At 38.3% G+C, this 12518-nt stretch overlaps 1 protein-coding gene across 2 annotated transcripts; it reads left to right on the forward strand.

The window, feature by feature from the left end:
• Positions 1-3127: 3127 nt before the first annotated feature.
• LOC148011138 (cytochrome P450 734A1-like) lies at positions 3128-8493 on the forward strand. 2 transcript variants are annotated; one of them, XM_087670783.1, is made up of 5 exons: positions 3128-3661; positions 4371-4600; positions 4746-5005; positions 5120-5519; positions 6504-7800. In XM_087670783.1, exons 1-5 carry the CDS (start codon positions 3349-3351, stop codon positions 6540-6542), a joined length of 1242 nt encoding a protein of 413 aa, XP_087526909.1. In that variant the 5' UTR covers positions 3128-3348; the 3' UTR covers positions 6543-7800. The 2 variants fall into 2 exon arrangements, with proteins under 2 accessions (XP_087526909.1, XP_087526908.1); XM_087670782.1 differs by lacking the exon at positions 6504-7800 and adding an exon at positions 7853-8493 and having other exon boundaries at positions 3129-3661.
• Positions 8494-12518: the final 4025 nt, after the last annotated feature.

A 12518-nucleotide genomic window follows, 5' to 3' on the forward strand; every position in this document is an offset into this window, starting at 1 on the left:
CTACTACTACTACTACTACTACTACTACTACTACTACTACTACTACTACTACTACTACTACTACTACTACTACTACTACTACTACTACAAACAAGAAAAGAATATGTTAAAGAAAACAACAACAACAAAAAACAAGAAAACTACTACTACTACTATGACTACCACAATAACAAACCACTACTACTACCACTACAATAAACAAGAAAAGAAGAAAAAATAACAACAACAACAACTACTACTACAACAACAACAACAAACAAGAAAATAAGAAAAAACAACAACAACAACAAACAAGAAAGCTAAACAACAATAAACAAGAAAAGAAAAAAAAGTACTACTACTACAACAATAACAAACAAGAAAACTACTACTAACTACTACTACAACAACAACAACAAACAAGAAAATAAGAAAAAACAACAACAACAACAAACAAGAAAGCTAAACAACAATAAACAAGAAAAGAAAAAAAACTACTACTACTACAACAATAACAAACAAGAAAACTACTACTACTACTACCACTACCACTACCACTACCACTACCACTACCACTACCACAATAACAATAAACAAGAAAAGAAGAAATTAAACAATTAAAACTACTACTATCACTACCACTACCACTACCACTACTACTACTATGACTGCCACAACAACAATAAACAAGAAAATAAGAAATTAAACAACTATCACTACCACTACCACTACCACTACCACTACTACCACAACAACAACAAACAAGAAAAAAGAAGAAGAAGAAATAAAACAACAACAACAATAACAACAACCTCTCCCTCCCTCCCTCCCTCTCTCTCTCTTTCTCTCTTTTCCTATTATGTTTAATGTTCTCTCTCTCTCTCTCTCTCTCTCTCTCTCTCTCTCTCGTTCCTTCTTTCCTTTTCTCTCTTCCTCTCCCTCTCTCATTTTCTCTCTTTCTCTCTCAATACACATGATTTTTAACAAAAACAAACAAAAGAAAAGGAGAGAAAAAAAACAAAGCAAGAGGGAACAATGCACTCACCGCAAAGGCCCGAGGATGGATTCAGCAGCTCCTCTTCGCCCTCTGTACACTTCCTCCTCTTCTTCGCAAACGGCGGCGGTGGTGGTCAGAAGCTTTCATTCTCCCTCTTTCTCTCTTTCTCTCCCTCTCCCTCTGAAATGCAAGATGAAGTTCGCTCTCCCTTTCGCTCTCTCTTTTGTTCGTTCGCACCAAATGATGTGCTCGGGTTTCGGCCCATGTTTTTTCACTTGAGTACCGTCGCTATTTGCGTCACTATTTGCATCGCATTTGCGACACAAATAGTGATATTGCTAATTTGCATCGAAAACCGCCGTCGCTATGCGCCTGTATCTTTATAGTGAATCTAATCATTAAACATTGTAGGGTGGGCAAGTCAAGGAAAATATTGTTAAATCATTGAATACAACTTCCTTTTTCTTGCCCTTGAAGCTAGCCTTGATATGGAAAGGCTCACCTAGAATCTCCATCACTTTATTATTCACTCTCCGTCTATTAGTTTTAACAACAGATGGCCTTGGAAGTATGCAATTACATACTTTTCCTTGCTTCATGTTTGACTATAAAAGCTGGAAAAGTAGTATATAAGCATATCGACTGATACCAATATTATCTAGTATCTTTTGCACTAACTCAGTATCCAAAGAAAGATCCTTTATAAATATGATTTTAGTATATCATAGCAATATATATTTGTTTTGTATCGATATATATATATATATATATATAATATAAACACAGGTATAGATATAGTAAGTTGCATTTGCGCTATGTTTCTCTTTTGGCTTTCATTCGAAAGAGTGTTTTTTGTGATCCCATTTGTCTATTCTTTTGACACATATTAAGGGTAGGCTTCTTGACATTTTATTCTTTAAAAAAAAAACTGCATTTAATGTGAATACTTCATTTTTATTCTCCTTTAATAATTGCCTTTAAAGAAGGACTCTAGCAAATTGCCCATAGCACGATAGGGCTCTAATGTATGGAGAGGCCATGGCAAGATAGGGCTCTAAATGTCATCCATTTAAACAATGAAATAGTTTGTCAACAAGATGAAAATTATGACACATATAACCACAAGAGAATTTCTAGAACCAACAATTTAACCACCTCTTGCTTCCTTAAATGTATGGAGAGGCTTTTTGATATTTGTTATTGTTTTGTTTTCAAGCCACATTTAATACAATAGTCCACTTTTATTCTCCTTTAATTCTTTATCTTGAATGAAGAAGCAGCTTTCTGGAGGCGGGTCACGACTCATGAGCAGTGTTCATTTTTGAAGGGCTAGTCCGTATTTTCTCCTGAAGGTCTCTCTATGATCTTGCCCTTCCATTTGAAGGTCACTTTTTAAAATATGGCCTTCGAATTATGTGTGTAATAAATATTACCTTTCAAAATCTAAACCTTGTGCAAATAAGTTTTTTAATCAAAATCACTTAACAATGATCAAATTCTAATTTATATGTAAGATAACTTTTTCATTCAATTTATACTATACATATTTGATTTAATCAACTCTATTATGAATCATTGATATAGCCTTAGTAACTAGGTATTGGGTAATTAGATTAATATATTTATTTATAATATAATATACTAATTTTTAAAGAAAAAAAGTGCCATTCGAATGCAAAGCTAGAAAAATTTTGCCCTTCTCCAAGAAGGGCAATTTTTTTATTTTGCCTTTCAAATGCATTGCTTGCAATATTTTGGGATTCTCCAGGTCAATAATGGCCCAGAAGGGCTATGCAACCTTAAAAAATGAACCTTGACACGAGTCACTCACGAATCACGATTCATTGGGCTGATCTTTTGGGCACGGTGATATATTCTATGCTGAAACATTGATGATTGCTGATGGATTTACCACACATTTCAAAGAGTTGGCAAGTTAGTCAAAAGAGAGATCTGAGAGACGGGTTCGCAAGTCAACGTGGCTGTTGCTGCCAGCAATCATTCTTATCAGTCTTGCCGCTTTCTAAATTCTCACTACCACATTAAAACAATCTTCTTTCTCTCTCTCTCCCCCCGACGTCCCTCCCAACCGGCCGCGCTATCGCATAAGCCCCTGCTGCCCTGCATATATCGAGAATATCACACTCTTCTCTCTCTCTCTCTCTCTCTCTCTCTCTCGCTCGCTCGCTCTCGCTCTCGCTCTCTCTCTGTCTCTGTCTCTCTCTCTCTCTCTCTCTCTCTCTCGTGTCGTGTTTTTGCTTCTGTGTTGCAGATAATCGGCGCTGTGAGGAATATCGAGGCTTGAAGTGATTAGTGCCGGTTGCGCCTCTCTCTCGCCCGCTTGAAGTACTGCGAGGGATACCGCCGCGGCCATGGAGTATTCTGTGCTGGATATTGGGACAGCCTTAAGCGGCTGGGGTGCAGTGATAGGGGTGGCGGTGGCGATGGTGGCGTCGTACTACCTGTGGTGGTGGGCGGTGGCACAGCCGGCAGCGATAGCGAGGCAGCTGCGGGCGCAGGGCGTGTTCGTGCTGCCATACAACCCGGCGACGCTGGGCAACATGCTGGAGTTGGCGCGCTCCCTGCGCCTCTCCATCACCTCCACCTCCCCCCTGCCTCTCCCTGATTCCCTGCTCCCTGCTCGCGTTATCCCGTTTTACGCCCAGTCCTTGGCCAAATCCCAGGGTACCCCTCTCTGTCTCTCTCTACACGCGCACACACGTTTATATATATGGACACAATGACATTTTCTCATCTAGGAAAAGGGATTCTTCTATCTCGTTTTTCCCTATACTGTTCAACATCATGAGCTTCTCCTTCCTGAGGAGACACCACATACCTAACCAGCTATGCGGCGGCAGACCTTACTAGGTGTGGTTGGGGCAGGGGCTGCTGGACCCAGATTAGAGACTGGCAGCCCCTTGCCCCTAGTTAGGTACGCAATAGCTAGCTATGGCGCGATTCCTCCCTTTCGAAAGCTTATGACATTGTCATAATTCTTGTTCCTCCCTTGCACCATATATATACCTAACTAGGTGCAGCTGCAGACCTAACTAGTGTGGTTGGGGGCAGGTCCGAGATTAGGGACTAGCAGTCTCTTGTCCCTATTGGATACGATAGCTAGCTATGCGATTCCTCCCTCGCAGAAGCTCATAATGTTGTCATAATTTTTGTGAGGGAGATGTTGGCATAATTTTGATTCCTCCCTCGCAGAAGCTCATAACATCGTCATATATAATTCTTATTTCAAATTTGTCTAAAACTTCTTCCATATCCATCTAAAGCAGCTTCTTCTTCTTCTTCTTCTTCTTCTCTCTCTCTCTCTCTCTCTCTCTCCCCCCTGTGTAAGTTCCGGCTACATATATACGTCTGATTGTCTAAGTTTCTATGACAGGGGAAATGTTTGTCATGTGGTTTGGCCCTCGACCGCGGCTTGTCGTGACCGACCCAGAAGTCATTAAGCTCATCCTGACGTCGAACTTTAAGAGCTATTCGAAATCAAACAGCAGCTTCCACAAAATGACATGCGATTATTTTGGCAATGGATTATTGACAGCTAATGGCGACGATTGGAAAACCCAACGTAACGCCCTGCAGCCCACCTTCTATCCAGAGAGACTCAAGGTATTAAGCACTTAGATTTTGCCAATGCATCAAGTGATTCGAGGCAATCTTAAGCTAATCCAATGGAAGGAAAAATGCAAGGAATTTCAGTCGACTAACAAGAGTAGCATATTAAGTACTCTGAATTGCGACCTTGGTATTGCAGGGTATGATGGAGGATATGCACTGTGCTGCAATGGAGATGACCAGTGCTTGGGTGGAATCAATCAGCAAAGATATGGAGGGAGGAAGCCCGATGGAAGTGGAGGTCGCACACCATTTCAAAAATGCCACCGCAGACATATTAGCACGTACGTGCTTCGGGAGTGGGTACCAAGCGGGCAAAGGAGCATTTGAGAAGCAAACCATGCTTGCACCTATCTTCATTAAACAAGCAACCATGAACTTCATCATACCAGGATGGAGGTTCGATCTCTCTCAACAATTTCTCACTTCACGCTGCTTGAGAATCTTTTGCATTGTGGATTCCCATCACGTGTGCATTAACCTCATGTGACTAATCATCCCATATCGATGCAGATATTTCCCCTCTTCTTTGAATAATCGATACTGGAGTCTTAAAAGAAGCATTGAGAAGGAGCTTTCCACCTTAGTAGAGTCGCGCTTGGATTCCAATTATAAACCGACAAGCAAGGTTGACCTTTTGGATGCCATAATTTTTGCTGCAAAGTCAAAGTATGGGCCGATTCGTAAAGGAATATCCCCTAAAGCGTCCAAGCCAATTATCACCCAAGTGATAGATCAATGCAAAACTTTCTTTGTAGCTGGCCATGAAACCACATCCCACATGCTCACTTGGACCACCATGCTCTTATCTATCTACCCTGAATGGCAAGAGAAGTTGCGGGCTGAGGTAGTGGAGATTTGTGGTGCTAAGATAGGTGTGCCTACCATGGAACAAGTTAACAAGCTAAAGTTGGTAAGTGCACTCACTCACATTGGCCTCTTTTTTAACAAGATGAAGTGTACACAAACATGCATGCATCCAATCACACACACGCACGCACGCAAGCGCGAGCATATATCCATACATGCTTCCATACATCACCTATAGATCCCTATATGCATGCATACATCATATTCTATACCTATCTATCTAGCACATAGACATAATATTTTACAAACAAATATCCACAATTACATGATTTCTATGTGCATCATGCTTTTTCTATAGATGTATACTTAATGTGAGTAGTTTTGTTTTTGAGTGGGTCTAGAAAATTGTGATACATAACTTATCCTCATCATGCATGCATCCAATCAATAAGCATGGCAAAGAATAATGACACAAAAGTCAAGAATGCCTTCATATATTCATATGCTCTACCAACTAGAAGTGATTTATCTTTAAGACTTTCATCCATTTTCTCCTTCTTTAGCATGACTTAGCAAAAGTAGTATGTGATTGGAAACTTCACAAAACACATGTAGAACATGGTCCAAAGCAAATGCAATAGTCCTAATTTCAACCTCTTGCATTAATCCAAATAGGGAATTTCAAAGATCCTGGCCAAACATGCACAAGACTCTATCACTACCCACATAGTAAGGAGAACAAGGACCCCAAGAAATATAGGGAGAAGGCCGTACTCAAAGTGTTTAACCCAAGCACTAAACCTGTTAGTCATGGACAAGGCTTCAACAAAATTTATCTTAGTCAGTCGGGATGTCAGAGGCCCATTACATATATATTTAGGTGTTGCACTTGGCATTGTTTTCCCCATGAGGCAAAGCTTTGATTTTGGCTTCTGAAAAAATTATAAGGGAAGCTAAAAATGAAGGGTAAACTCTGTTGTGGTCATGTCGGTTATATACCATACTAAAGTTCTTGACCCCCATGATGTTTTTTAATGCATCTATCTTCTCCTTCTCCATGTGAATGCTGGAAAACATTTTCAAAAAGATCAATTGCCTTTCGATGGTAAGGAAGGTTTTTATTTGAGTTCTTGGGATCAAATGACAAAGCCTAAAGTATGTGGTGGTTTGGGGATTGAATCTTTGCAATCTTCAACTATTGATAAGACTTTTAGTCATGGTGCATTATTGTCTCATTATTGTAAATAGATTTATAGTGCAAATGGGAGGGGATCAATGATTGGGATGTCCTTCTCAACTCTAAATAGAAATGACTATTAAAGTCTCACAAACTACTCAAAAGCTTGTTGATTCTCAGCATGTTACCATTGGATTTTTGAAATGATGTGGAGAATCTAAGAAGCAATTCAACTAATCATTGGATCAAGTCATCTAGTTTAGCATGGATGCTTTGCATAACAATCTCACTCCTCTAAAAAAAAACTACACCTTATGAAAGACCTTATCTGATAAAGGGTTAAAATATTGGACAAACACATGGGATGTAAGTAGACTTCAATTTTATGATGTTGAAGAGCTTGGTCTTCAATTCAAGCTCATGAATCCTTAGAAGCAATGGCTTACTAGATTTCCAAGATCAAGATGATTTTCCAATGGTCCTCTATACCAAAGGTGGGCATTTACTTAAGTTTCTATGTATACAACTCAATGCATGGTTTTATTAATAAAAAAGAGCAAAGACTTCACTGCCCCTAGTGCGATTTGGGTTGCTAAAACCATAGATGGCTAGAAAAGGAAAGAACCTATAAGTACTATACTAAGCAATGGAAAAAGAGACTAAAGAGGGTGTGGTTTAGCAATCCATCCTTCACGTTGAATCTGATGTTGTGGAAAGTCTTGATAGAATGGTTTCTTGCTAAACATGAAAAAAGGAAGATGAATCAACCAAGCACATTTTTTGGAGCTATAATAGGACCTACAAACATTGGTGATATCCCATGTCTCCCATGGAAAAAGCCAGTCTTCATGGAGCTATTGTATGAAAGCAAGCACTCTTTGGAGATCAATGAAATTTGAATGAGGTATCTCATTCAATATGGCTTGTGTTTGAGTGGTGATTGAAATTGTTATGTGGTTGTATTAGAAGTGTAGTTTTGTTTGGAAGAGTTCAAAGTCACATAGATGTGTTGGAATTTTTAAAAATCTCTTTGCAATGAGTTGTGTACTTTTGCTATATTGAGATAAGGAATACTATTTTTAAAGCGACCGGTAAACTATTAGGAAAGTTGAGCACATCTTTGTACAAGTTGTTAACTGTTTTTCCTTTAATATAATCATATTTGCATTTTGAAAAAAAACTAGAAGTGGCTTAAAGGTATCTTTACAATTGTATCAATTGCATAATCTATATCTTTAATTAATAGTTGTTTTTTGTAGATGGGAATGGTCTTCAATGAGTCTTTACGACTTTATCCAACTGTTCCAACATTGTTCTCACGCATTCCCACTCTAAATGGTGGAAATTTCAAACTTGGTGAATTGGTTTTGCCTCAAGGTGTCACCTTCTCTATTCCTACTGTGTTTATTCATAGAAGCAAAAAGATTTGGGGGGACGATGCTGACATATTTCGACCTGAGCGATTTCATGAGGGTGTTTTGAAGGCATGCAAGCATCCTTTTGGGTATTTACCATTTGGATTGGGAACACGCACATGCATAGGCCAATCATTTGCAATTCTTGAAGCTAAGATGATCATGATAGCAATTATAAGACAGTTCTATTTTTCTCTCTCTCCTAAATATCGACATTGCCCTGAATTTTTTATGACAATGCAACCAAAGAATGGCTTGCACATCATTGTAAACCATATTGTGTAACCATGATAATAACCCTACCTTATATTTACCTTACCTAATATCTAGGTCCTAGGGTATTCAATATCAAGGGAACTAACCACATTACTTACATTAAAGCCCTTAATTTAAGAAATCCCTTGTATATGTACTTGGTACCCATAATGTAGAAAATGCATGTAGTTATAAGCTCTCTCAATTTACACATTTTCCTCCTCTGATTTGTGCACAATTATGTTTACAATTGTCATCAATGCATCCCCTATGTATCAACTAGGTTAGAAAAAATCTCAATTATATACCAATTAACTTATATATTAGAATTCATGTAGAAAATTTAATGACCACAAGATTTAGAATAGTTGAGAAGATTTCATGTTAAATCGTGATGCAAGATACATGTCATTTACTACACAAACATTAAGTGGAAAGCTATTCCACTTTTAACATTCTTTTAGCATGCAACTTATCAATGCACATCTATACTATTACTCAAATCTACTGAACTCGACAAACGCTAAAGCCCAAGCCTACATGGTATGCATTGGATGCATCTCAAACCTTTTTTAATTATGTTTTTTAAATATAAATTTTCCTTTCATTTGCTCTTCTTTATTAAATATTTCATGTGTGTGTGTGTGTGTGTGTGTGTGTGTCCATCTCTCTCTCTCATATGCATGTAACCTATGGAGCATTGATTTCATTAGATCCACCACCCAGGGCATGTGCCTTTGATCTCTCTCTCTCTCTCTCTCTCTCTCTCTCTCTCCCCCTCAGTGTACACCCATAACAAAAACAAAATAGTTGAATATGCATGCGTGTGTTTGCACCCACACCAATTTGAACTTTCTCTAGATCTTCTTCCTATGATCCCCTCCCTTTATACAATACACATCTCAAGTTACAAATTTAAATACATGTGCACTCTTTGAGATCCATGTTGGAAACTACAATTCTTAAATACTAAATATATCTCATTGACCCATTCACCTAGGCTACCACATGCACGCGATAAAACATAAGACCACTTATACATATATAAAACCACACATGCACACATGCATGTGTGTAAGCAACAAACTCTCTCTCTCTCTCTCTCTCTCTCTCTCTCTCTCTCTCTCTCTCTCTCTCTCTCTCTCTCTCTCTCTCTCTCTCTCTCTCTCTCTCTCTCCCCCTATAATTTCCAAAATCCTCACAAGAAAACAAATATGTAAGTGTAGCACCTTTTTATCCCACATACTATTCATCCATTTGGCACATGCAAGAGGTAGACACCAAATATTTGTGAGTAGGTTGCCAAGCATCAGGTTTAACAAACTATGATATAGGATTTGGAGCTTAAAGCATGTGTTAGGGGTGACTATATCCATTTTCTCACAAACATGTACATGCATGCATGCGCACTTGCACACATCCCCTCCCCCTCCCCCCAACACACGCTCATACAAAGATTAGGAAAGGAGGGAGTGACAAATGGAGGTATTGATAATTATCAAAATAAAGGATGTACTACTAAGGGTCTAGTTGTGCAAGTATATTCATGGTCATTGGTAGTCATGTACCATAAATATCCACTTGTAATAGAGGTTTTTGTGCTATCTTCCAAGAATTCTAGAGAGCTACATGTTTATTCTAAAATATCTCATATGTATTAGCATACACATACACTTACCTAAAGCAAATTAATGGTTATTGATTCTCTTTCATAATTTTAAATTTGAATGATAAATTAGTTACTTGTGTTTTTTGTTTATGTATATGAACTATCTAATATGATATTTGTGTTACTTGTGTTTTTTGTTTATGTATATGAACTATCTAATATGATAAATTAGTTACTTGTGTTTTTTCTAATATGATATTTCAATGTTTCAATTATTTTTTGTAAGGAAAGTGGTGAGTCAATGTGCATTTCATGACCATGTGATAGGGGTGGGGGTGCGTCTATGCTATATAAGCACCACAACGCCCATGCCACTACATGAACTTGACATAATGTGTTATTTATCTATTATAGGAAGCAAGTTTTACATTTCTAAAACATAATTATTAAGGAATGTGTTGTGTGTGTGCGTGTACGCGCGCATTGTTAGAGGGGTTTTTGTCAAAAGGTTGTATCCACTAGGGATTAGAGATAGAAGGAAGTAGAGGATAGGAGATGGAAGAGAAGAAAAATAATAGATAAGAGGTAAACATGATAACGACAAAGCACAATGAATCGAATCAATATGTATTGATAGAACCTAAAATGTGCATCAAAACATCAGCTTCTTCTCTATTACTTAGAACCCAAATATGATGGCTCCGTTGGCTTTGAAAGGGGGGTAAAACCCAAGGACATTGCAGGACACCTGGTTAAGAATTTCCTAGCTCACTCCTTCTTCTTCTAGTTCAAAAGTTTTGTTTGCTGCTTGTCAACTGTGATCGCGATGCACACGATTTCGCCCATCTTTTTTTTTTTGAAAAATCCAAAACTAGCTGAAAAGGCCCTTTCTTTTTACATGCCACCCTATTCTAGAAGTTTCCCTAGTTTTTTAGGATATTTACAATAAATAATATCCAAAATATAAAAAATTAGCCAAAATAGTCCAAAAATCTAATATTTTTGGACCATCCATGCCACAAACACTAGCACTAATGACTCAGATAACATTGACTATCTAGATCAATAAGAAAGTCGAATGATGATGCATTCCAGAATTTTTCACATTGTGTTTGTGTAGTGGCACAATATCCACCCTCTCTGAATCTGCACATCCTCCAATATGTGCCACCGATGCACCACCCAGGTCAAACACCCATAGAATCAACTTGTCCATTATCATGCATATAATAAGGCATCCCCTTGGATCATAGATCAAAATACTCAGTATCTGCATAACTCTTGAGCCATACATAGTAACCCCTCTAGGGTCATAAGGCCTTGGGTGCACATCATATACTAGAGGCTGTGGAACTCCATATACAAGCTATCAATGTATCCATCAACAAATACATAGCAACATGCTTGCCCTTTTGAAGTCGAGCGCATAGAAATCTGCATATATTGGCAATTGTGTACCACATCACAAACATAAACTTAGCCTCACTTTCATCCAGCACCACATACTCACTATCACCGAAAATAGTGAAGCAGTCCATATCTTGAAGCATCTTAGAATTGCCTATCAAGACCTTTGGCAAAGCATCTGAATCCTTTTCCAACTGCTGAGTATTATATCTAATGTTCTCTAAAGGCATATCCTCCTCGAGCTCATGAATTATATTAGAAATGATAACTATATCCTACAAATCCTGTGTATCCAAAACTTCATCAATCCCCCTTTGAGTCTGTGCATCAAGTAAAACATGATCTTCACAAATCTCTTCAGATGAATTCAGAAAATCTATAGATGCAATGGCTGACTCTTCCACTATAGGATCTTCCAAGGTATCCATAGTTGTCTCAATATCAGACTGCAACTTATATCCTAGTTGTTTGCCCTCTTGCTTGCTATCTTGTTTTTGCTCCTACCCAACCTCTTCCATAACATGCTCAGGATGTGGCTGACTTGTAGCTTTAGGATGATCAACACTTCCTCTTGTCATTCTCTTAGATATCCCTGCATTATCTTTATCTCTCTTATGTTTCTCTTCCACAAGTGCATCTATGTTTTGTTCTTTCTCTAAACATGCATCTACCAATGTTACGCGAGCGGTGATTCAGAGTAAGCCTCACTCACAACCCGATAACGAGATGTTAAGGAGTGCCGGTTGGGGAAATTGACTTTGTTGGATGCACAACACAACACAAATAATTTAAATATTTCAACAACCACACAAACCACACACGAAACCAAGCAACACACAATGCCTCTTATAGCTCAGAAACAACAAAGAAACTTAATTTCCGGTAGAGCATCACACACACTCAACACAAATTTCAAAAAAAACACCAACAATTCAATGACTAAACCAAGTGAATTTTATTCTCATACCTTGAAAACCTTTGACTGACACTCGGCGCTTCAACTACCAAGTTCTTGGACTTCACAAGTTAGCATAACAAGAGTTTGCTCTTACATGCGACCCACCTCTCACCTCTCTCACATGATACAATTGGAATTGAAGGGGAAGGCCCTTAACTCTTCTCTTCCTCATCCTTATATAGTTTTCACAAGTTCTCTCACACATATTAGGCTTTTTGCTTTCAGCTTTTGGCTTTTACTTTTTTATAGCTTTTCACTATTTTCGTTTTTTTTTGCCCTGT

Source organism: Lygodium microphyllum, chromosome 28 (genome assembly GCF_053477565.2).
Source record: "Lygodium microphyllum isolate KBCC chromosome 28, Lygodium_microphyllum_v1.1.10, whole genome shotgun sequence".
NCBI lineage: Eukaryota > Viridiplantae > Streptophyta > Polypodiopsida > Schizaeales > Lygodiaceae > Lygodium > Lygodium microphyllum.

Excerpts from the sequence above, each read along its gene's own strand:
- LOC148011138 (XM_087670782.1), top strand. The coding sequence starts at position 3,349 with ATGGAGTATTCTGTGCTGGATATTGGGACAGCCTTAAGCGGCTGGGGT. Across the intron at positions 5,006-5,119 it reads TTCATCATACCAGGATGGAG|ATATTTCCCCTCTTCTTTGA; the intron begins GTTCGATCTCTC and ends ATATCGATGCAG. Across the intron at positions 5,520-7,852 it reads AAGTTAACAAGCTAAAGTTG|ATGGGAATGGTCTTCAATGA; the intron begins GTAAGTGCACTC and ends TGTTTTTTGTAG.